The following is a 26,137-nucleotide window of genomic DNA, read 5'->3' as shown; positions in this document are numbered from 1 at the left end:
ATTTGTGGACAGGAATAGCATGCTGTGATACAGGAACAGATTCTTGAAAACAAGGTATATTTGTTTTGCCAAAGGGTACTCAGCTCTTGGAGAAGTGGATTTAAATTAACAGAGATCTACACGTACTGTCTTACCTACACTTGGCATTCCCCTTGAGGCCCCGGATAGACCTGACTTAGCCCTGCTGCCCCTCTCTTCTCTTTAGGCATCAAGTTACAGCATGGTTGCTGCAGACCCCTAACTTCCAGTAAGTCTCCATGTCAGCCTGACAACTTCCCTCAGCATAGGGGCAATCATTTAAGAGAACACTGTTTCTTGAACCCTAGATTCTGAGCCTTGAGTGTTATTTTACCTTTCCAGCCTGGTTTCTTCAACAATCCTTTTTGGTTTAAATATGCATTCAGACAGGGTGAGTACACAGAGGGGAAAATTACGTTTATAAAAAAACAACATATTTCCCAGTTCTCCACATTAGCCATGTTTGTAAAGTGCTGTGAGATATGTAGACGACATTCTGTAAAAGTGTTTAATTATTAGCATTAATGGACATTCCAGCGTTCGTGAGAAGCATCTGCCATTGTGTTTTCTTGTGGCAGTCAGACAAAAGTTTAACAAGTTTATTTGTCTAGAAGAAAATGCTTTTGAAAATGAGGGGATGTGTGCCAAGACGTAGTAAAAGGTGATTTTGTAAAGGTGTGTAATTTCTTTTCTGTAGAAAGGAATAGTTGAATTCGTATATGACCCTGAAGTATATGACGTTTGCCATGAAGAGTTGCAGATGAACTGTAAATTCTGTCATTAAGTAGCTGTCCTGAGATCTCTGCTTTTAATTTTTTTCTCTTGTCCAGTTCTTTTCCAATTCCTTTTTGCCTATTCGGTTACAGTGCAGTGCTGGACTAGAGGCCAATGAGGTCTCTCCCACGAAATGCCAAGATACCAAGAAAAATTGTGTTGAAGACATAGCCAATGAGGCTGTTAATGTGTTATGGAATGTATGGTAAGCTTCATTTTAATATTAACACAGATGCTTTTCTTATATATCTAGTTCTTTTGAAAAATGGTTTGACCTGATATGTCCCAGTGAAGATAAAAGCAATAATAGCTGGTCATTTCATTCCTGAAAGTAGTTTGTATATTAACATGGTTATCTCTTTTCAAACTTGAAAAATGTATTTATATACTTTCCCCCATAAATGGCAAATAACATAAAACATGTTTTTTAAGTGAAAGATGGTGAAGATCCACAAAGTTATTATTTTAAAATTATTATTAATCAAGCAGGTAGGACTATGCTGAAATCTGACTTCCAAGAGCTACTCAGCCTAAATCCTGATTTTGGCTTTTGTGCAACTACTAGACCATAATCACTTTGAAGATGAAGACTTTCTGCAATTCATGGGAGACTGAAGACTGCACCTCCCAAAATTCCTGCAGGACCATTCTGTAATGGAAAAGTAGGGGAACATTATATGCCAACCAGGAGACTCCAGTGCTGTCCCAGCCTCAGTGGGGAATGTAGGCCCCACCAGAGTCCCTACTGCTGGAGCCTAATGTTTTGCTACAATTAAACTACTCTCTGTGGGCCTGATCATGCACTCAGTGGAGCCAATAGGAGTGTTATAATTGATTTTGTTGAGTTCAGGCCTCTTGAGTTCTGGAATGCTCCAAATCATGGATTATATAAATGGGAGTCCCCTAGAATTCATAGCGAAGCCACAGAATGGAAACCTAGGATGGCCCAAATGCTGCTGGGCTCTGCATTCTCCATTGAAGGGGCAGAGTGGAGCTTCCTGATCTGCATATGCTATGCCCATTCTATCAGTGCCTGGAGATCGCTACATGAAAGTGTAGAGAGTGCTGAATCTACAGGGAGAGGACATTAAGGAGAATGCAGAATGTCTAGATAGAAATATGGAGTATTGAAATGGGGAAAGAATTAAGACCTATAGAACATAGAGGTTAGTAAACCTTTGGGGTGTCTGTAATGGAGAGAATGCTGCAGAAGAGTAACAGAATAGTGAAGAAAGTGCTGAGGTATGAGCCTTAAAGTGACCTATGCAGATCTGCAGTATAAAGAAAGGGAACGCTGACTGGGAACTAAGTTCAGCACAATGTTAAAATCAAAGGCAGCTGAAGCAATGCGCAACACCGATTTGTCCACCATGTGCTTTCCCCAGGTACTGCAATCTCAAGCGGAAGATTAAAATGGTTGATCATGCCACCAATGCTAGAAATAGCTTTCCCCTCCCTCCTGCTATCTGACATTATAAAGAGAAACGCCACTTGTGTCAGGCAGTCATCTCCTCTGTTGGGTCAAATCCTTCCACCTCCTGTGTGGGGATGGATGACGTTGTAGCAGTGGAACACATCCGGCTATGCTATACATAAGAGCCATGATTTTCTAGCTATTAGGCTTCACCATGGAGCCACTCTGCGGCCATGTCGGAGGAAAGAGTGAGGATTTCTTTTCTTCCTCCTCCCTCTGCAGATGTTCCCAGTGCCCGTTAGTGCTCTGATGCAGGAAGGGTGCTTAAGCATATTTAAGCATGTGACTAGTCCCATTACTAATTTACATCCATTTGGGTACCTGACATGAAGAAAATTATAGGTTGCACAAAGAGAAAGAGAAACAATATTAATAGAAACTCTAGTGCAGACATGGGTATGACACAATCTGACAAAGACTTGGGCTAAGAATTTCAACCTAGAATGGTTTTTTTTTGTTGTTCATTTAGGCTCCATCATGTAAGCTGCTCCATGGGGGTGGAACCTTGAGACCATATGAAGCCCTACTGCCTTCATTGGGGCTCCAGGCATCTGCAAGCATGGAGTAGTAGCAGGGTTGGGGCCTTCGTGTCTAACACACACACACAACTATAAAATAACTGCATGCACAAGTCTCTGTGCTGCCACGTGACTTTTTGTTGTGTAACCCTTGCCCTCGATAGAACTGGATTTCTTGTATTCATTTGTCACTTGTCGTGTCTTATTTCAAATGTAAGTGACTTTGAGTCAGGGACCATGTTTTGTAAAGCATTTAGCATATTTTGGGCACTAGACAAATAATAATTATCGCAAGTTTCCTGGCCATTGGCTGGGTTCTGGGGTGTTTCTGATCTGTAGAAGTCATGGTTCCGTCTTAATATTTTAGTTCTAAGTGAAATAAGTGAGGTAATTTAAATACATACAAATATTATCAGTAAGATAATTAAAGTAAATGGCACCTTTCAGATGGTTTTAGAAAAGTAGTACAGACTTCTGAATGTCAACTATCTGTGCTGGAACAATGATTTCTTATTACTGAGTGGAAAAGAACCACCCTTCAAAGTGTAAAATGTGTCCTGGAGCTGTTTGTTTTTTAAAATGAATTAATAAAAATATAAATTCCAAAACTAAAATGTTTGAATAAATTGTTAGAGCTCTATTATAGTGACTTTTGTTAGAAGTGAAAAATGTTTTATCATTCTTTGTTTTTCTTAGTGAGTGCAATGGTACGGCAGTATCTATATTTAACAAAGAAGGGTGCTTGGATGTTGTGTTACAATATTTGAAGAAATTTTCCACAAACATAGATCTGGCTATCTCAGTAGGTAAGTGGTGAAAAGGGTAATGATCATCATGTAGTGTTTTGAGCTACAAATATATACCTAGCCTTTCAATACACTGTATTATATGGTCATATTAATGATTTTCAGATTTCAGATTCACAACTGAAAATAAAGAACTTCAGAAAGCCTTCTTCTAAAAATTGCACTTTGGAGTTTGAAATCTTGTATGCTTGTTTTCACTCCAAAAGGGGAATGGTGTATTGTCGTGCTTGAGTGAGAAGGAAGGTTTTCTGGAGAAAAATTAACTAATTTAGATTTTTTAGGGATGAGTTTGTAATGCAAGGGGGCACCGTCAATTGAAAAATTACACTTCTCTCTGAAAATGTTTGCTCTAACTAATATTGTTACAAGTACTTCAAAACATTTCCACTGTTTCTCTTGTACAGTCAGTCAGGGCTTGATCCACATACTTCATGTGAGTAACTGAATTCAGTGGGACTGTTCTCTGGGTAAAGTTATTCATGCCCAAAAGGGTTTGCAAGACTGAGCTCCAACATTGCTTTCATCTATTTGTGCGTATCTTTCATGCAACAAAAAAGGAGAAGAAAACCCTTTTTTAGTTGAAAAACGGTTATTGTTGGGGCAGTGTAGTACCGTAAACTACTTTTATCCCACACTTGTGAAATTGAACAGCTTTCATGATGATAGTGTCTATCCAGTTAGCGATCTGAAAACATGACATTTTTGTTTGGTTGGTTTTTGTCACTACAGCACATTGCTTGCAGGCAGTGACGGAAGATAACCCAGAGCTGCTTTCTTCTTTCAATGTTTCTGCGCACCAAGTATTGGAATCCATAATGTTGTCCCAAGACAGTACCATGGAGCATATCCTTTTAAGGACATTGTTGGCAGGTATGATCAACTGGACCCTAACTTTTATATTTGAATATGCTGTATAGAATGTAAAGTGGGATGGGAGAGGCAGAGGTTTTAGTTCTCCATCATGCCAAAGTAATAGCAACAAATTATGTTGTTGCCAAAGTGCCAGCTTAGAAGCAAGAGCTGGGTAGATTGTTCGCAAATCTATTCCTGCCACTGTTATGCCTTTGTCAGGGAGCCTGGGGTTTCATGTCATTTTTCACAGCCACGTAGCTCAGCCATACCATGAAACCTCTGATCACGGGGAAACTTTTATGTGCCTTAGATTCTCCTTTTATAAGATGGGGATCTATATCTGTGTTTGAAAAGTACTTCGAGATTCTTGATGAAAGATGTGGCATAGATACTGAGTACTATAGTTAGCACAAGCTCTGGTTTTGCAATGGCTACAAGAAGGCCGTGCACCATGTACCTTAAAGGTTTTGACATTCTTACTCTCCCATGTTTAGGCTCTGTCTGGAATATAAAGGACACCATTCCATCCAGTAGCCAGGCAAGCACAATAAATGCTATCCTGAAGATTTTCTCAGAATCACTAGTGGTGGATGCTGGTGAAACAGTTATTCACATGAAGGAAGCTGAAACACAAAGATTAAAACTCACTGCAGAGGCAGAAACTGAGGAAAATGTGGGTGATACAATAGACAACTCTGTATTGAATGAAGATGATGAAATGGAAGAACCACCCAAAGGAAAAATCAAAAGAGACAATGACATTTCAGATCTACTTCCAGTAAGTATGGCAGATTGTGGCTGACACAGCGCTTAGGGCAGTGTTATGCTTCTGATAGTCTTTGGTTAACTGTCAATCTCATTTTCCTGTAACTCATTCGCAGAAGGGTGAAACTTTCCCAAAAATTCAGCCTCAGACTCCTGGCATAGAGAATTTCATCCTGATCTGTTAAAGTTTGGCAAAGTTATAAGCAACTGAAAATGGGATCCTATAATGGAAGGTTCATCCTTAATTATAGACAGAGCTACCAGGATGGTATCAGTGCTATCTCCTTTTCTCTGCCAGCTGGCCACCCAGACAGGAAGTAGCAGTGGCTGCTGGGGCTGGCGCATGGCTTCCCCCCCTTCCTCTACCCACCCCACTTTGGCATAGGACCATCATGCTAACCCCCATCATGCAGCCACAGCCTCCCCATGGAGTGGGAGGCGAAGGGAGCCTTGGCATTTGTGCCTGTCCTGTGAAATTCCAACACTTACCCATGATTCTGCTGTGATTTTTTTTTTTTTTTAATCCCTGCAGTTTATAAAAGGGCCTTACAACTAGACCAAATTTGGGCAGTTTTTCATTGGGACAGCAAAAGGCATATGCCTGACACAAAGCCCAACCTTTGGCAAGTTTCAGGTCCCTGCTCCAAAGCATGGGGGTGCTAGACCTTTTCAAATGAAAGATTGCCAGAATTTAACAAGGGCAGAACAGTAGCCTCCTTCTCAGAAACCACTGAGTCATTATGGCTGAAATTTTTTAAAATAAATTCAGCCTGAAGCAGACACCCAGCCTGTCAAATTTCAGCCCAAATGGTTAAAGTTTATGAAGTAACTGAATTAATGGGAAGTGCCGGGCAACCTTAGTAGACAGTGGTACCAGTCACACCTATAATTCTTTTTTACAAATTATAAGAATTTGGACATATTGAAAAGGGGGAAAACAGAACAATTCTGAGATTTTGGCAGGTTTTGATGAGATTAGACCTTTCAGGATAAGTGATCTGTGTCTATTAGATAGAGGTTCTCTAGTCTGCAGAACGAAATACTAAACAATTTCTGAAGTTTGGCACACACCAGTATTAGTAGAACATTTGATATTCTCTGTTCTGTTAGTTTTTTATGTGACACCTATTCACAATTATCGTATTTTATCTGTTTTGGTTGACAGTCTAGCTGCTTTAAAACTAGAGTGCTCTCCTCCAAAATTAAGTTTTTGTTTTCTATAGGCTGATAAGTGGGAGCTGAAACAAGTGACAGCCTTACTGATGGCTCAGCAGACAGCCCTGGAAATCATTGTTAATATGTGCTGCAGTGAAGGTATGTAGGCCGCTTTTCATTGTTACCAAGGCTTCCATTTTTAGTAACATGGCAAATTTAGTTGGACTGTTCTGGGATCTTATCTAACTTGACCTGCTAATCCTCCCATTCTTAAAAGTGAACAAACCATAGATTTGCATCCTTTAGTGCCCCTTACTGTACATAACGAATGTCAAGATACTAATTTCTAATCCTTTTTTCTGTGTGTTTGACATTGCAGATTTGAGGTGTAATAGTTTCAAACTTCCCTCTTTGTTGGAGTCCTTCAGCAAAATTGTACACAATCTGAAGCCAGGTTTCCACTTAAGTTTCACCAGACTTAGCTATGTTGATTAGGGGTGTGTTTTTTGTTTGTTTTTTGCCATGACATAGCTGTGCTGTCAGCAGTCCTAGTGTCTGCAGTTATATTAGCAAAAAGTGCTTTTCTGGTGTAGCTTATTTTGCTGGCTGAACACAGGAAAACTGTATCAGCTTTTGCTGGGATAACTGCATCTACAGTAAGAAGGTTTTGCCAGGCTTTCAAGTGCAGGCAGGGCCAAAGACTCAACAGCTATTCCGTCTTCAGTTAGGGGCTGGGTGCACTGCAGTTCAGGTTTCAGCTTTTTGTGGTGTTGCTATCCAGGCCCACCATCAAAAAGGGAAATTTGAACCCGATACCATTGATACGTCTAAATTTAAAAAAAAAAAAAAAGGGGGGGGGGGGAATGTTTTAAAGAGTAATGTAGCAAATGTCTTTTTATGGCTCTGGAGCAGCAACTCTTTTGCTTACTCACTAAATAATAAAATCATCAATGATTGGTTTTAAAAGAAATGGGACAACACCATTGAAATGTGCATCGTTTATCCTTTGGACCTTCTGTGTGAAGAATCTCTTAGTTTTTCTTATGACTGCAGCAGTGCGAGAGAATCATTAGTTTGTTTTTAAATCATGGTTTATATATAATATTCTATTTTTTATCTCCATTATTGCTATAGGACTTGCTATAGCAGTGGCAGTTGAGCATCTCAGTTGCTTTCTTTAGATTTTAAATAATTACAATAACTATCTCTGTTTTTGTTAATCTGTGCACCAGACGTTTTTCTTTTGCGGATATTAAGAACTTTCCCAGTTGTCTTGCAACTATTTAAAAATGTCAGCTTGAACTTCATGAAAGTAATTTCAAAAATTAACTGTCTGATAGAGCCTTTTTTAAATAGTACATCTTGACTTTCATTTTTATTTAATTTGGAGGGGGATAAATAAATAACAAAGGCTTTTCTAATCCCTTATTTTGCTTATGAGAGTTTCCTGGGCAAGCCTGAGAGCAACACCACTAAACTTACCCAGGCCCACCTCTCCTCCCATCCCCTTCCTTTATGTGCATAGATCCACCTCTTCAGTTTTAGATTTGCTGCTGTTACTGATAAACACTCTTCTTGGGGAAGAATATGTAGATAAACTCCCCCTAGAGCAATGCATGAAAGTGATGATACTAACCACCAACAAACGAGAAACTGATTTATGCATGAACTTCTGTGCAAATATACCTAGTACATTGGAAAAAAATAAATTTTTTTCATTAATTTTTTGTTCTAGTAAACTTAATGGTTATTTGCAGGAATAGTAGGTACAACATTTTCAGCTGGAAATGTGGTTTTCAGGTTGATAATGGCTCTTTAAGAATAACTTATAAAAACCTCTTCCCGGCCGCTACTCTCCTTCCCCCCCCCCCCCCCCCCCCAATTCTTTATGTCCCAGGACATTCAATGCTATTAAGGCTTTGATCCCACATTTGGATCTGTACGGAGTGTGCAGGAAGGTGGCTCTTGAGCAGAATCCTGGACCGTAAATAGCATTCCATGAGCACCTGGATCCACTTGCAGGATTGGAGCCTCAGTTTGTTACAGTAGATCGATCTTCTGCTGTGCAATCACATTCTTGTTATGGAGCTATCTTCTTCATCTTGCGTTGGCTTTCTTATTCTCTTTTGTTTTGTTTCATTTGTCCTTTAGTGTCTTTGCATCCTAGAATTATGGAATGCAACTTCAAAAGTGGGAGGAGAGGCAGCTTTGTACTGTGCTGACAATAGGAATTATATGCGCACAATGTGGTTTGTGCAAGTATTTCACAGGGCTCTACGTACATGAAGCTTCTTTTGAAAACAGGCTGCTTTACTTTTAAAAGGGGGAGGGAGGACTTTTTTTTTTTTCTGTTTTGACTTCAGCAGTTAGTCTCTCTTCTTTTCAATCCTAGTTTATTACTCATTCTTTTGACAGTTAATAAAATAATCAAATAACTGAGGAGTCTTCAACATGAATATTAAAATAAGTAGCTGAAACTTGTAATCTCTCACACTACTGCTCCTGACCATAACGTAAATTTGATCCCCAAGCTACCCACATTTAGGTGATAACTTTTTAAGTAAATCTTGCTGGTTCTGATGAAAACCCTACTAACACCATATATTCCCTTTGGTAATTTCTACCATGTGAGAAAATCTGCACCTAATAAATGAAGGTCTTTTTAAACTGAATATCTCATCTAATGAACAGTAATTAATAAGATTTCCTCATTTAATTAGAAAATCTCTTGTGGGTAGCTGCATTTGCTGCTGTTTGTTTACTCAGTATAAAATACAAACCCCTTGCATTACTACAGTACTATCCAGTCCATGATTAGACGGAAATAAGGTCTGTAGGAATTAAGAGGAATCCAGAGATGGGTGTTCATTTAATTTTCAGGTTGCTTAGGGACTAAGATATTTTGATTTCCGAACTTCAGCCAGTGTACTGAATTCAGACATACCCTGCTTACCAGGGGGCCCAGGGGAATTAGCTGAACTGGCATGAGACAGACTCCACACCCCAGGTCCTGGCTTCTTTTCAAGGGGGCATAAGGCAGGGAGCAGGAGTCGTCAGGTGGGGCTGCAAATGTGGGTTTGACTGGGAATCATTTGTAATGAGAAAATATATAAATATATTGTTATATATGTATATATGTAAATATATCCCTTGCCCTCTACAGATGCAGTCTTGGAATGAATAAAAATATACCAAACTCAGGATTCTGTTCCATCCTGTAGTACTTGATAAATTGAATAAGCTTAACCTAAACATGAGCCTTTTATTAAAATAATTCATATGATATTGGTTTAAAGTGTCTTGCACAAGGCTGTAGTCTTGAAATGTACTAGAGCACTAGTTCCTAGAGACTATCATGTAATATTTTTCTGGAGTTAAACTGGGCATCAGACACTAGTTTGCACACTAGATAATTCAGGGGTTGGGTTGTCTAGTTTGTGCATGACTTCAGATTTCATTTTTAAATCTATGTTCTATTCTCAGATCCCTCTGATGACGAATGGGAAGAACTCTCCAGCAGTGATGAGAGTGATCTGTTTATGGAGAATTCCTACGATGAGGGCAGTGGGCAGCCCATGTCACCCCTTTGCCTCTCTGCTGAGGTTCATGCAGCACTCATGAACAACCTCATTCCAAAGAAGGTAGAACTGCTGTATATCATCTGATCACAGCTCAAGTTCAGTCTTTTCACTGTTTGATTTAGACCCTAGTTTAGACCAACAAATTATTCTAATCCAACTATGGTACAGGAAGATTTATCTTTAATCAACCTTTAGCGTTTTTTAAAAATCCTAGATATGTAGCATCATTCATGCAAGCTGAATCATAGAATATCAGGGTTGGAAGGGACCTCAGGAGGTTATCTAGTCCAACCCCCTGCTCAAAGCAGGACTAATCCCCAATCAAATCATCCCAGCCAGGGCTTTGTCAAGCCTGACCTTAAAAACTTCCAAGGAAGGAGATTCTACCACCTCCCTAGGTAACGCATTCCAGTGTTTCACCACCCTCCTAGTGAAAAAGTTTTTCCTAATATCCAACCTAAACCTCCCCCACTGCAACTTGAGACCATTGCTCCTTGTCCTGTCCTCTTCTACCACTGAGAATAGTCTAGAACCATCCTCTCTGGAACCACCTCTCAGGTAGTTGAAAGCAGCTATCAAATCCCCCCTCATTCTTCTCTTCTGCAGACTAAACAATCCCAGTTCCCTCAGCCTCTCCTCATAAGTCATGTGTTCCAGACCCCTAATCATTTTTGTTGCCCTTCGCTGGACTCTCTCCAATTTATCCACGTCTTTCTTGTAGTGTGGGGCCCAAAACTGGACACACTACTCCAGATGAGGCCTCACCAATGTCGAATAGAGGGGAACGATCACGTCCCTCGATCTGCTCGCTATGTCCCTACTTATACATCCCAAAATGCCATTGGCCTTCTTGGCAACAAGGGCACACTGCTGACTCATATCCAGCTTCTCGTCCACTGTAACCCCTAGGTCCTTTTCCGCAGAACTGCTGCCTAGCCATTCGGTCCCTAGTCTGTAGCTGTGCATTGGGTTCTTCCGTCCTAAGTGCAGGACCCTGCACTTATCCTTATTGAACCTCATCAGGTTTCTTTTGGCCCAATCCTCCAATTTGTCTAGGTCCCTCTGTATCCTATCCCTGCCCTCCACTCCTCCCAGTTTAGTATCATCCGCAAATTTGCTGAGAGTGCAATCCACACCATCCTCCAGATCATTTAGGAAGATATTGAACAAAACCGGCCCCAGGACCGACCCCTGGGGCACTCCACTTGACACCGGCTGCCAACTAGACATGGAGTCATTGATCACTACCCGTTGAGCCCGACAATCTAGCCAACTTTCTACCCACCTTATAGTGCATTCATCCAGCCCATACTTCTTTAACTTGCTGACCAGAATACTGTGGGAGACCGTGTCAAAAGCTTTGCTAAAGTCAAGAAACAATACATCCACTGCTTTCCCTTCATCCACAGAATCAGTAATCTCATCATAGAAGGCAATTAGATTAGTCAGGCATGACCTACCCTTGGTGAATCCATGCTGATTGTTCCTGATCACTTTACTCTCGTCTAAGTGCTTCAGGATTGGTTCCTTGAGGACCTGCTCCATGATTTTTCCGGGGACTGAGGTGAGGCTGGCTGGCCTGTAGTTCCCAGGATCCTCCTTCTTCTCTTTTTTAAAGATTGGCACTACATTAGCCTTTTTCCAGTCATCTGGGACTTCCCCCGTTCGCCACGAGTTTTCAAAGATAATGGCCAAGGGCTCTGCAATCACATTCGCCAATTCCTTTAGCACTCTCGGATGCAACTCGTCCGGCCCCATGGACTTGTGCACGTCCAGCTTTTCTAAATAGTCCCTAACCACCTCTTTCTCCACAGAGGGCTGGTCATCTACTCCCCATGTTATGATGCCCAGCGCAGCAGTCTGGGAGCTGTCCTTGTTAGTGAAGACAGAGGCAAAAAAAGCATTGAGCACATTAGCTTTTTCTACATCCTCTGTCACTAGGTTGCCTCCCTCATTCAGTAAGGGGCCCACACTTTCCTTGGCTTTCTTCTTGTTGCCAACATACCTGAAGAAACCCTTCTTCACTTCTTGACAACTCTTGACATCTCTTGCTAGCTGCAGCTCCAGGTGCGATTTGGCCCTCCTGATTTCATTCCTACATGCCCGAGCAATATTTTTATACTCTTCCCTGGTCATATGTCCAACCTTCCACTTCTTGTAAGCTTCTTTTTTATGTTTAAGATCCGCTAGGATTTCACCGTTAAGCCAAGCTGGTCGCCTGCCATATTTACTATTCTTTCGACTCATCGGGATGGTTTGTCCCTGTAACCTCAACAGGGATTCCTTGAAATACAGCCAGCTCTCCTGGACTCCTTTCCCCTTCATGTTAGTCCCCCAGGGGATCCTACCCATCCGCTCCCTGAGGGAGTCGAAGTCTGCTTTCCTGAAGTCCAGGGTCCGTATCCTGCTGCTTACCTTTCTTCCCTGTGTCAGGATCCTGACTTGACTTAAATAATTCTGTGGTGTAAATGGGACTAGAAAATTCCTCCAGTATGTCAGGAATGAAGTCAGATATTGGGCTTTTCTGAAACTGTGCAGGATTTTCCAAGTTGGATATATTAAGGGTGACCTGCATAGAGAAAATGGAAATTGTACAAGCCATGGGAATAAATGCCTATCCAGGCTGGGGGAGAATGCCAGAAAGCAAACTGAAATAAATACAAACTTCTCCCCCTCCCCCTCTTAAATTGTTAATTTCTATAGTCTACTTGCCAATTCTGAGTTTGCTGTTGAGTCCCCAGAACTCATCTTAGTAGGATTTCACAGGCATCAGAAAATATGAAACATTCATTTTTAAAGTGACTATAGTAAAGATTTTCTTAAACACTGTACACAGTCCCTGTGTCTACGCACTTGGAGGCTCTCTGCTGCATCAATGCTTAGATCGATTCTCCAGCATGACTGTTCTGGAACCTCAACAATTAGCCTTTAACTAGTGAGAAGATTTCTATATGAGCTGAAAGAGAGGCAGAATAAACCGTCTGTGCTGACTACCCTTCACAGCTTAGATAGAGACAAGGTGGGTGAGGTAATATGTTTTATTGAACCATCTTCTGTAGGTGAAAGAGAAAAGCTTTTAAGCCTCACCTGAAGCTGGAGGTCGCCTAAAGAAGAGTTCCGTGGAACTTGAAAGCTTGTCTATTTCACCAACAGAAGTTGGTCCAATAAAAGATATTACCTCACCCATCTTGTGTGTGTCTTCCTGGGACTCAAACGTAGCTACAACAACACTGAAAACTTCATAGCCTAGTCACATCATATAACATTCTTTCTAGTCTATTAATAGCTCAAGAGGATATTAAACAGTGGCTGTTAAAGGTAGACATTTTTAATCCAGCAGTTCCAGATAACTAGCACCCAAAAGTTTTAAAGGAGGTGGCTGAGGAGCTTGCAGAACCATTAACGTTGATTTTAGGTCTTGGAATGCTGGGGAAGTTCCAGAAGACTGGAAGAAAGCTAACGTTGTGATTTAAGAACATAAGTACGGCCATACTGGGTCAGACCAATGATCCATCTAGCCCAGTATCCTGTCTTCCGACAGTGGCCAATGCCAAGTGCTTCAGAGGAAATGAACAGAACAGGTAATCATCAAGTGATGCATTCCCCACTTCTGACAAACAGAGGCTAGGGACACTTCAGAGCATGGTTTTGCATCTCTGCCCATCGTGGCTAATAGCCATTAATGCACCTATCCTCCATGAACCTATCTAGTTCTTTTTGAACCCTTTTATAATCTTGGCCTTCACAACATCCTCTGGCAAGGAGTTCCACAGGTTGACTGTGTAGAAATACTTCCTTTTGTTCATTTTAAACCTGCTTCCTATTTTTGTTTGGTGACCTCTAGTTCTTGTGTGATGAAAGAGAGTAAATAACACTTCCTTATTTACTTTCTCCACATCAGTCATGCTTTTGTAGACCTCTATCATATCCCCCCTTAGTCATCTCTTTTCCAAGCTGAAAAGTCCCAGTCTTATTAATCTCTCATCATATGGAAGCTGTTCCATACCCCTCATTATTTTTGTTGCCCTTTTCTGTACCTTTTCCAAGTCCAATATATCATTTTTGAGATGGGGCGACCAGATCTGCTCGCAGTATTGAAGATGTGCCAAATATGGTGCCAGTATTTAAAAAGGGTAAATGGGACATTCTAGGTAATTATTGGCCACTCAGTCTGACATTGATTCTGGGCAAGATAATGGAGTGGATGATATGGGTCAATTAATAAAGAATTAAAGGAGTGTGATATAATTCATGCTAATCAACATGGGTTTATGGCAAATAGATCCTGTGCTACTAACTTGATATCTTTTATGGATGAGATTGCAAGTTTGGTTGATAAAGGTAACTGTGTTGCTGTAATAGACTTTTGTAAGGCATTTGATTTGGTACTATATAACATTTTGTTTTAAAATTAAAACAATATAAAATTAACATGGTACATATTAAATGCAATGGAAGCTGGCTAACTGATAGGTCTCAAAATATAATGGTAAATGGGGAATCGTTATTGAGCAGGTATGTTTCTAGTGGGGTCGTGCAGGGATTGATTCTTGGTCCTAAACTATTTTACATTTTTATTAATAGCCTGGAAGAAAACATAAAATCACTGAAAGTTTTCAGGTGACCCAAAAATTGGGGGAGTGGTAAATAATGAAGATGACAAATCACTGATAGAGAGCAATCTGGATTGCTTGGTAAACTGGGTGCAAGCAAGCAATTAACATTTTAGTACGGCTAAATATAAATGTATACGTCTAATAACAAAGAGTGTAAGCCATACTTACAGGATGGGGGACTCTATTGGGAAGCAATGACTGAAAGAAGATTTGGAGGTTGTGGTGGATAATCAGTTGAACATGAGCTCCCAATGTGACCGTGTGGCCAAAAAGGCTAGTGCAGTCCTTGGATGCATAAATGGGAATCTCAAGTAGAAGCAGAGAGGTTATTTTACCGCTGTATTTGGCATTGGTGTGATTGCTACTGTCATACTATGTTCACAATTCCAGAAGGATGTTGATAAATTTGAAAGGGTTAAGAGAAGGGGCACAAGAATGATTAAAGGTTTTGAAAACATGCCTTGTGTAGTGATAGACTCTAAGAGCTCAATCTATTTAGTTTAACAAAGACGAGGTTAAGGGATGACTAGATTACAGTTTATAAGTACCTACGTGGGGATCAAATATTTGATCATGGGCTCTTCAGCCTAGCAGAGAAAGGCATAACCCGTTCCCATGACTGGAAGATGAAGCTAGACAAATTCAGACTGGAAATAAGGAATAAATTTTTACGTATAGGTTATCAACCAGTGGAACGATTTACCGAGGGTCTTGGTGGATTCTCCATCCCTGGCAATTTAAAAATCATGATTGGATGTTTTTCTAAAAGATAAGCTCTGGGAATTATTTTAGGGAAGTTCAGTGGCCTGTTAACAGGAAGTCAGATGATGATCACGGTGATCCTTTCTGCCCTTGGAAGCTATGAATCTAGTTATTTTTATTCCTACCCTTCCCTGCCCCAATCTCAGCACCGGTTTCTGTGGTTAGGACAATTTTTGCTTTTGCTCTCTAGGCCACTTTAACAGAAGCAGAGCCATGACTCTTACTGTTTATTTTAAAATATATGTACATATACTTGGATCCTTTTCAAAAATACACCGTATTTTGTTAACAGGTTAAGAGATTTGGGTTGTTAAAACTTGTTTCTAATTCATCTTTACAACTGATGCATCCCAGGAAAATAACTTTAATCCTCCAGTACTTAAAAGGACACCAACTTAAAAAATCATGTTTCTGGAAAAATATTTCACCTGCTACTTTTACAAGTAACAACTCAGATAACTGTAACTGGCAATATGAGAAAAATATTCGTTTTAGTTTGTTTGCTTTATTTGACAGTGTTCTGGGGTATTTTTTGCTTAGTCACTCTTGCTTTTTCTGTGTAAAGTCAGGTGAGTTTCCCCTGGGTGTGTAGGTTTTTCATGCAGTGACAGGGAAGAGGAAACATTTTTTAAAATAAGAAAATGGGACTGTAAAATAACAAAAATTCAAAGGGGAACTTCAAGTTAGGTGTAAAATCTGAGACAAGTTTGAGTACATTTAAAAAAAAAATTGACTGATTTCACATTGAAGGTGTGTTCCTTTGTAATAAAAAGATCAAACTTCCAAACATTTTGTTCAGTGATAGTATGTACTATGAAGTCATACTGGGGACTCTGCCATTAGGGATTGGTGTTACCATAAAGATGCTTCGTCTAACTGTGTCAGTGAAGTAGTTTGATTTCTTTCAAACGAGGATCCAGAATGACACTGGAGGATCTGAGTAACATCTGATTTTTTTTTTTTTAAGCCTTTCCTGTCATTCTTTGATAGTCTGATTTGCTCCCTCTTTGCTACCAAGTTCTTTGTGTGAACAACAGGAAGATCTTTGGAGGGTTCTCTGGTTAATCTTTCTGTCTTTCCAGCTGCGGGAATCTTACCTCAACTTTTTAACCTTAAAAACTTGGTATGAGGGATTGGCAAAAGTTATGGGTTGTTTATTTGTAAAGTGCCTTGCTCATTCTTAATTGTGAGTTGCCAAGGTAACATGCCTCATCTTCTTGTAGTAGTAGTAGTAATAGTTTGGCAGTGTGATAGAATTGAGAACAAAGATAAACTGTGTACTCTCTCAAACTGAACCTAAAATATCTGGCAAGATCCCTGGATTCTGCAGCATTGTGGAAATTATGCAGCATATTTATTTTAAATTGTTTAAAGAGGTTTTTGATTAAATATTGAAACAAGTAATTTATAATGTAATTTAATATAAAAAATCTTTATATTATGCGAAACCCAGGGCATAACTTCATTGTAGACGTTGTCAGGAGAGAAGCTGGAGATTCTGGCAGTTGAGTGAATCACGGTTGGAGTTTTTGACATCTGGGGAAGCGCTGGAGGTCGTTTGGGATTGTGGGATAAATATATAGGTTAATGTTTCTGCTGAGTGATCAACAAAGAAATACACATATTGAATCTATTTCCCTAAGTTAAGTGTCCTCTCACCTTCTTGTCAACTGTCTAAATGGGCCATCTTGATTATCACTGCAAAAGTTTTCTTTTCTCCTGCTGATAATAGCTCATCTTAATTAATTAGCCTCTTACAGTCTGTATGGCAACTTCCACCTTCTCTGTATGTATATATGTATCTCCTTACTATATGTTCCAATCTATGCATCCAGTGAAGTGGGCTGTAGTCCACGAAAGCTTATGCTGTAATAAATTTGTTAGTCTCTAAGGTGCCACAAGTACTCCTGTTCTTTTTGCGGATACAGACTAACACGACTGCTTCTCTGAAAGAAATAGCTAACATTAAACTGTCCTTCACCCCGAAAAAACCTGTTGCTGAATTTTTTTTTCCAGATTCTTGAAAAAACAGCTTTTCCGAACAGCGTTGCTGTAGACATCTGTATGCACAGTCCATCTTGGAAGCCATTAATTAGAAAGTAGGAATTTCTTTGACTTTTTTACATTTTCAGTGTATTAATGTAACACTAGATCTTCAGTTTCAAGATCTTTTGTACCACAAACATTGATATTTTGTGTGGTTCATCTTGGGTCACCCTAGAGAACTGGACCTTACAAGTCTGCTACATTGTTTTAATAACAAGATACAAATATTTACATGTAGATACTTTGTGATCCCCAGGTAAATTATACCCCACCTCAACATTGCATATTTAAATTAAAATTCTTTGTTTATATTGATCGTTTTTTAATTAATAGAGCCTCAATAGGCATATTTCTTTTATTTACTTTGTTCCAGAATGAACACAGTACAGTGCAGAGCTCTAATGTGTCTCCATAGCATTTTGTTAGTATCAGATGTGGATTGTCTTGGAGGAGCTTCAACACTTCAGTCACTTGCACAGCACCTCTCCCAGCTAGTTTTTTCTCAACCAGGTAAGTTTAAGGCCATAGTGTTAAAGAAACTTAACTCAGAAGGGTTTGATTGCTTCTATTATAAATACATTTTATACATAGCATTTAATTTAATACTAGTTTATTACTAATCTCCTCCGCACTTCTTTCCAAATGCAAGAAAACCTGATGTTGGGAATATGCTGCCATGCACCGAAGCTATCTAAACCCCACGTAATCTACTTACCCAGGAAAGCTCTGATCGAATAAAGTTTTTGGAGTGTGTAGTATATGCAAGCACTAAAATATAAAGTGACTTAACCTGTGAGGGAGCCCCATCCTAACATGAAACCACATCATCTGTATTTGGTCATCACTACCTGTGATAGTGACAGTTTTTTCCATTAATCACATAAGGCAAGCTATTGTCAGGGAGAACAGGACTTCTCCCGAGTATGTCTGAACAAATCTGAATTTGAGAGAATTCACTTCTCTGAAATGACATGTCACCGGCATTATAATTCAGGTTAGGCACCACAGGAAGCTAGTCCCAAAGTGATTTCCAAAGCTGAAACAAACTCTAGTATTTGCATACTTATAAAAATAGGAAATATAACAGGCCTCTCTTTCTCCAGGGCATAAGTTATGTGTGTATTTTTTGTGTACCACTCTTGAAAATGTATATCTCTAATAAATTTAATCATTTGCCCCAAACATTTTACGTTTAGGACTAAACATCAAAGCTGCTTATCAAATTTCCTGGAATGATGATGATTTAATTTGAATGAAGATGATAAACCTGTTGGACAATGTTCTTTTAAAACAGCACTGTTGTGGAGTAGCAAACTTATCCCTGTCTCTAAAAAGCTTCTGTGTTAATTCCACTGAGAGCTATTGTGAAGATTTTCCAGTTACTAATGCTGCTTTCAGATTGAGAGGTGACCAGCTGATAAGCAAGCATGCTGGAAATTAATAGTTTAAGGGCCCATCTACACTACAGGAACATTAGCCCATGATTCTCTGCTGTGGATAAGAGTGTCTGATGACAGATGCTCCTAGCTGTAGCGGATAATCGTGCTAACACACAATTATTGTTGACAGGCTTAAAAACACTGTAGTGAATTATGTGGACTACTGGTATAAGTAGCTGTTCAAAGCTCTAGTCTCCTAACTGGGATAGGAATCTGTAAGGTGCCACAGCAGGTTTTTACTCTTGCAAAAGCCTGTAAATAGCAACAAAAGCACATTAGGGGAGAATGAAAAGTGTTAAAATACAGAACAATATGCATGCAAGAAGATGGTTGGTATTGGGGAGCAGTTGAGTATTCAAAATTTTGTGGGCACAGTTTGAGTCTTAGGTTTCCAGGGTTTATTGCATGCCAGGGGGAAACTAACAGGTGAACAAACATGTTCTTTGCGTTAATTGGGGAGATGTTAATATTCTGGGTGCATGTTGGAGCTCAGAGTCCCAGGAAAAAGACTGGATGTCTTATAAATCTGCTTAAGAGAGCTAGGAATTGAGTTTTAAAATACGCACTTAGCTCCTTTGCAGTGCTCCTCTTAGTGCTTCAGTGGTGCTTATGGTCTGAAATATTGTTGTGGGACACTTGTGCTAAATTTTCAGTTTGGCCTTAAATAGGCCTCTCTTTTTGCGTGCATAATTTTACACCTATATTTTATGTCACTTAGAAGTTCTAGTCCTGGATTGTTTGGGAAAACTAGGACTTTAGACATCTGTGGCATAAGTTGTAGGTACAAATACACTTCTACCCCGATATAACAGGGTCCTTGGGAGTCAAAAAATCTCACCGCGTTATAGGTGAGACTGCGTTATATGGAACTTGCTTTGGCCCCACCTGTTCTTTGTTCCCTGACCGCCCCTTCCAGAGACCCCCATCCCTAATCACCCCCAGGACCCGATCCTACCCTATCCCCTGACTGCTTCAACCCCTATCCACATCTCCTGCCCCCTGACAGGCACTCACCGGCAGCAGCGGGAAGCGGAGCAACACGGCCCCAGCCCACTCCGCTCCGCTTCCTGCCGCTGGTGAGTGCGGGGAGGTTGGGGAAAGGACGCCCTCCGCACTCACCGGCAGCAGGAAGCGGAGCGACGCGGCCCCAGCCTGCTCCGTTTTCCTTGCCCCAGCCATGTCACTGCAGGGGAGGGGGCACTTGGGGAAAGGTCCCGCACTCACCTGCGGTGGAAAGCGGAGCGCCACAGCTGGGAGCTGGCGGAGTGGAGCAGGCTTGGGCCGGGCTGCTCCGCTTCCGCTGCTGCCAGTGAGTGTGGGGGGGAATCCCTTCCCCCAAGCCCCCTCCCCTGAGCGACACAGCCGGGGCCGGGGTGAGGGAAGCAGAGCAGGCTACTCTCAGCCCTCCGCTAATCTTCCGGGCCACTCAAGTGTCTCCCCCCCCCCCCCCCCAGCTCCTGCCTCCCAGACCCTGGGGGGAGAGCCCCTGACCGCGCCCAAGACCCTCTGCCCCTTATCCAACGCCCTGGCCTGGAACCCTTAACACGCTGCTCAGAGCAGTGTGTTGGAGCTTTACCGCGTTGTATGCGAACCCGCGTTAGATCGGGTTGCGTTATATCGGGGTAGAGGTGTATGAACATGAAATTGTTGGCAGTTTCCACCTACAAAGCTAGAGGCTCAGTTTCTGAAAATCTAGGTTTTAACGTAGAGCAGCACCAATAGATGTGGAATAGAAGGAAATTTTTCTCTGCTCTCAGTGCAGAAAGTCTTTAAAATGATTTGAAGTTTGTTCTGACTCTTTGGCTTTGTGTTTATTTTTGAGCAGAATTTCCTACACACACTGAATTCCTGGAAGCCATAACTAGTGCTATGAGGGCTCTCTTGCAAACAATGGCATCAAAGAATATATCTCAGGTGAGAGATTTTTCTACCAAACGTTGGACATTCTGGTAGATCGAGGTACAGTAAATTTACATCAGATTGTACTTGAATGGTTTTGAAAACAAACCAATCTTTAAAGAGTGCTAGATTCTTGTAACTTGATGTTTAATGTTTTAAGCATTGTGACAGTGCTTATTAACACTGCTGGAATTATAGGTTTAACAAAATTCATCCTAATTTTTCTCATAGATAAATAAGGTTGCTGAAAATAATATGCTCCTGCAGCAGGGGTGGGCAAACTTTTAGGCCTGAGGGCCACATCTGGGTATTGAAATTGTATGGCGGGCTATGAATGCTCACAAAATTGGGGGGTGGGGAGAGGATGAGGGGTCTGGCTGGGGGTGTGGTCTCTGGGGTGGGGCCAGAAATGAGGAGATTAGGGTGCGGGAGGAGGCTCTGGTCTTGGGCAGGAGGTTGGAGTGTGGGGGAGGCGGGCGGATGAGGGCTCCAGCTGGAGGTGCAGGCTTTGGTGTGGGGCCATGGATGAGGGGTTTGGAGTACAGGAGGGGGCTCTGGGCTGGGATTGAGGGTTTTGGAGAGCAGGAGGGGGATCAGGGTTGGGGCTCAGGGGTGCAGGCTTCAGATGGCCATACCTCAAGCAGCTCCGTGAAGCAGCCGCATGTCCCCCCGTTGGCTCCTATGCTGAGGCGCAGCCAGGTGGTTCTGCGCGTTGCCCTGTCTGCGGGCGCTGCCCCCACAGTTCCCATTGGCCATGGTTCCCATCCAATGGGAGCTGCGGAAGTGGGGGCAGTATGCGGAGCCCTCTGGCTACCCCTATGTGTAGGAGCCGGAGGGGGGACATGCCGGCCGCTTCCCGGGAGCCGCACGGAGCCACGGCACGTGCGGAGCGGGGCAAGCCCCCGACCCAGCTTCCCAGCAGGACCTCGAGGACTGGATTAAAAGGTCTTGATGGGCCGGATGTGGACCCTGGGCCATAGTTTGCCCACCCCTGTCCTAGAAGAAACCTTTCACGCTAATTCTGAGCCTGGTGGTTATTTCATATACGTATTTAAAGAAAAACAGTTGGGCTAACTTTTTTTCAAAAACAAATGTAAAACTGAAGCTGTATCTGTTTGTGCAGCAGCCACAGTTTTTAACTTTTTGTGTGCTAAACTACCAAGGCTAGTGGTGGATTCTTTCTCGCTTGATAGCTTCAAGGCTGTATGCCTTTCTAGAAGATGTACTTTAGCCATACAAGTTATTGGTTCATTATAGCGGTTACTGGGGGAAATGTGATATTCTTGTCAGACTAGATGACCTAATGGTCCTTTCTGGCTTTAAATGCTATGAATTTATGAATAAAGAGTTTCTGTAGTGTTTATTAATGGCTTAGAAGGAGTTATTCAAATATTTCAGGTAAATATGTGGCTTTTGGTTTAGGGCTTTTTACCTACAGAGACATGACAATGAGTCTCGAGCCTTTCTGGAGGAAATTCCTGAAGGAGTAAAAGGATAGTTTAATAATCTCCATGCTGATTCCATCTTCAGTCTTAACTTTTTTCATAATATACTGATGCTACTTATCTGCTATAGGTTTGTCTGTCTTATATGGTCTTCTGCAGTTTCCACGATATGCTATGCATCCGATGAAGTGAGCTGTAGCTCACGAAAGCTCATGCTCAAATAAACTGGTTAGTCTCTAAGGTGCCACAAGTACTCCTTTTCTTTTTTCTGTCTTATATAGACGCAAATGACCTAAAGATTTTTCTTTTGAAATAGTGTTTCTCTGGAAATTTAAATTTGTCTGACATTTACTTTTCTTCCCTTTTTTTTAAATAGTGTATGACTCCTGAGCAGCTGATGACTTTATGTGAAGCAGGTATTCATAGCAGTAATATCAGTGTTAGAGTAAATGTAGTTAGCATCCTGGGAATTGCTGGCAGCGTGCTGGCAAAAGTAGAAGATACAGCTGAAACACTAAAGGTAAAAAATACATTGGTAGCAACCCCTAAACTGCTTTAGTGGAACTTACTTGCCATTGTTTTATAATGCCATGTTTTTAAAAATAAGTATCTCTTTTCAGATGATTGGAAAATTTCTTCTTGAGGTTGCTATGAAGGATTCTTCTCTTGTGGTAGCCGGAGAAGCTCTGGATGCTCTCTTTGATGTTTTTGCAGATGGGAAAGAGGCTGAAAAAGCAGCAGTTCAGATTAAATTGCTCCCTGCACTGAAAGAATTTCAGCCAGTCTTCAAAATGAGGGTAGGCATCTCACAAACTAGTAACCAGTCCAAGGCCTCAAAACACAGTGCAAGTTAACACTTGAGATTAGTTTAGCTGCTTGTACTACCAGGAATTTTATGTGAAATATGCCCACATGATTTTAAACAATCCAGTGCATAGAAGAGAGCACAAAAACAAACCTCACTCACTCTTAGTATGCTTTAGATGGAAAGAAAAGTTCCTTTCTTGACCGTCAATTTAACCAGGGGTATAAAGAAATAGTCCTATATTTACTACGAGGCACCTTTGGTGTCTAAGTTATTATCAGTCTTTTTCTGAAATTCTGGTAAGTTGATTCTGCCAATTCCTCTATGGGTAGAGAGGGCCAAACATGGTTAACCTTTGAGAGGAGAGAGGAAATCCTCTTCTGAAACTAGTTTGACTTCTTGTTTAATTTGCATGGGTGTCCAGATGTGCATATATTTATCCTGTTGCTGCTTAGTTAAGATAGTCTTAACCAGAATCCTTTACTGGTAAGTGAAATTATACAAGTGAAACTTCCGATCTCTCAAATTATTATTTTTTTCCTTTAAAAGGGGGTAAATTTTCAAAGCATTGTGTTGCTTTAACCAGATGACACCCAGTAGGCTAAAAGCTCCAATATACTTTTAAAATAGATACCTTTTTATTTCTATAGTTTATTGCTGGATGGCCTAATATCTTTTAGCCCATCATTCTAGGGCACAACAAATTCGCGGCTGTCATACTCCACCAATTGACCCTTCATTAAATGTGTGGGTGTTTTGCACCTCATTTTATTTCTGAGTGCAGTGCTAGGTGTTTTCCCTAAAATATCTACAGAGGATAAATACATGTTTATACATAAATACAGATTTAACTCTGAAGTAGGATACCAATAATAGTACTGGTCAGATATCTGGCAATGACCTGTCTTCATTGCGGGGGGATTCTGTGTTGCAGTAAATGTCTTATAGTGTGAATTGCTAACCATTGTGTATGTGCGCACGTGTGCTGTGAATTTACTGTTTTTGAATAATTGAAAGGCAGGAGCATCATATCCTGCCAGAGGGTATCAGAGGAGTGCTTGGCTGTCCTAATCTGAAAAGCTGCCTTCTCAATTGTGGGGGTGTGGATGTGTGTATATAATTTTTTTTTTTTTTATTGCAGATACGGAAAGAAGGAAAAGGACAGTACAGTACAGATCAGTTGTGTGTTCTTGACAATGTGAAAATGAATTTGAGAAGATTCATTGCCTATCAAGAGAAATTAGGGGGGGAAAAGGCTACTTGAAACAGACTTTAAATTAAGGTTTTCTTTATTGATTGTCAAATATGTAAGTTTTGAATTCTAGAATTTTGGAGAGAGGGAGTTGTTTTTATGTTAACATTGCATTTCTTACATTATATATATTTTATACTCTCTGGGAAGATGCAATATTAAAGCTGGATTCAGCATATTAAAGTATTGCATTACTTTGAAATTTCATGTTAATGCTTGTAAGAAATGGTGTTGCAATCTTGAGATATGTAAATACAGTTTACTCTCATTGTGTGGAAACCTTCATATACCTTGGCACAAAATTATACCACAAGGAATTAGTTAAAAAAATAAAATCACAGTTACCTACAAAGTTGAGAAAACCCATAAGAAGCCTAGATTTTTTTTTTCAGATGATCTAAGTAGCGGCTGAATGCCTAAGAAAGTTAATGTGTACTGTCAGCTGTGTTCAAAATTGAAAGGGCAGCTTTGGCGAGTTTCCTGAGCAAAGTATGATAGGTACATAGATTGTGATCAGCATTTGGACTTTTTTTTGTCCTCCGAGGCTTATCAAAGAAGAAGCTATGTCAAATTCACTTTCATCCAGTATAATAAATTCTTACATGACAGGTAATTATTGTGGAAGTTAGTTTAGAAGAAACCCGCAAAAGATATTTGGCCTGATTTTTACTTCATTTTGTGGGTGTTCAGCTTTCTGAAAATCAGTTCAATAGGCTTTACTTCCCTTCTGTAGATCCTACATTAAGGTAAAGTTTGGATTCGGGGAAGTAATACACCTAATAACAAATACAGCTATTTTTGTACTGAAATGTGATATAAAAAAGATTTTTATAAAAATTGTTGAACTGATATCTACTCAAATGTGTTTGTTAGAGATTTTAAACTGAAATGCCTGTAAAATACATTACCTATTTTTGAAGAAGTGTCACTGATTATGGATGCATAAAGACAAAGATGGACTTTTATATATGAAAATTTTTTATTAATTTCTTAAAATGTATTTGTTTAATTCATGAAAACGAAAGTATCTCAAATACATGATGTAGAAAAATAAGTTTAGGGGATGTGTGTGTGTGTGGGGCTTTGGAGAACTGGGAATGCAGACATTACATCTAAAAACCAATCAGTTTTATTCATTATGTGAGGTGGGGCCATATTCAAAGACCAATAAAATTGGGAAGAATTGAACACTTTAAAGATGTCAAATATTGTATAAAATTTTGGGAGGGTGGGGGGGTATTTTTAGAGCTTGCCTGTTAAGCCTTGTTGAATGATTGAAACGGAATATTTGAAGACTTTAGTGTTCTGATGCTATTGTGCCAGTCCACAGAGATTTTAGTAGCTAACACTAAAATGGATTCTTCTAAATACTGAATATTTTAACTCTAATGATCAGATTTTTACCCCTGTCAGCCCAGGAGTTTTTACCAGATTCCAGGAATGGATGTATTTTGCTTTATTGTTCAGTGTCCTAGTCCCAGTGAGGAGAAGAAAAAATATATTAATTCCTCTGGAAGAGGAGATTTTATTAATGGCTTCTGTGTGGTTTTCTCTTTTGGACAATGTTGAGTTTGTCCATAGGAATGATTTGTATATTTACAAAGTGTGAACTAGCAGACTTTTCTTAATAAAATATTTTTTGCAGTAAAAGTTAGAGAAATTAGTGTTGAAAAATTAACTTGGTGGTATTCTTCAAGAATGGTTTAGTTCAAACAGGAATTAATTCGGGAAAGACTGTGTTATGCAGGTCGTTGTTCTGCATCCTACAACTCAGATACCTCTGTGCTAGTCCCCTCCTGTCTGCAGTTTCTGCAGGCAGTGAGAAGCTGTAGCACAACCCATGCTATCCATGCCCCTTCTCCAGCCTTCTGCCAGATCTTCTGCTTCTGCAAAAGCAGTCAAGTGCCTGTTCACTTGGCTCCTGATCTTT

General features: G+C 40.4%; 1 protein-coding gene across 2 annotated transcripts in view; it reads left to right on the top strand.

Moving 5' to 3' along the window:
- Positions 1 to 25,382, top strand: part of HEATR3 (HEAT repeat containing 3) — a 35,642-nt gene extending 10,260 nt beyond the window's left edge. The window contains exons 4-15 of one of the 2 annotated variants that reach the window (XM_074969141.1): positions 849 to 997; positions 3,481 to 3,590; positions 4,320 to 4,460; positions 4,937 to 5,220; positions 6,431 to 6,521; positions 9,846 to 10,003; positions 17,338 to 17,420; positions 17,741 to 17,877; positions 20,632 to 20,720; positions 22,527 to 22,670; positions 22,771 to 22,947; positions 24,097 to 25,382. In XM_074969141.1, the coding sequence (XP_074825242.1) occupies positions 849 to 997; positions 3,481 to 3,590; positions 4,320 to 4,460; positions 4,937 to 5,220; positions 6,431 to 6,521; positions 9,846 to 10,003; positions 17,338 to 17,420; positions 17,741 to 17,877; positions 20,632 to 20,720; positions 22,527 to 22,670; positions 22,771 to 22,947; positions 24,097 to 24,219 (1,686 nt within the window). In that variant the 3' untranslated portion in view covers positions 24,220 to 25,382. The remainder of the gene's footprint in view (positions 1 to 848; positions 998 to 3,480; positions 3,591 to 4,319; positions 4,461 to 4,936; positions 5,221 to 6,430; positions 6,522 to 9,845; positions 10,004 to 17,337; positions 17,421 to 17,740; positions 17,878 to 20,631; positions 20,721 to 22,526; positions 22,671 to 22,770; positions 22,948 to 24,096) is intronic. The other variant, XM_074969142.1, reaches the window with a different exon arrangement.
- The last annotated feature ends 755 nt before the right edge of the window (positions 25,383 to 26,137 follow it).

Source organism: Natator depressus, chromosome 12 (genome assembly GCF_965152275.1).
Source record: "Natator depressus isolate rNatDep1 chromosome 12, rNatDep2.hap1, whole genome shotgun sequence".
In the NCBI taxonomy this organism is placed as follows: domain Eukaryota; kingdom Metazoa; phylum Chordata; order Testudines; family Cheloniidae; genus Natator; species Natator depressus.
Note: the sequence above shows the minus strand (reverse complement) of the source record. Positions and strands in the feature narration are given on the sequence as shown.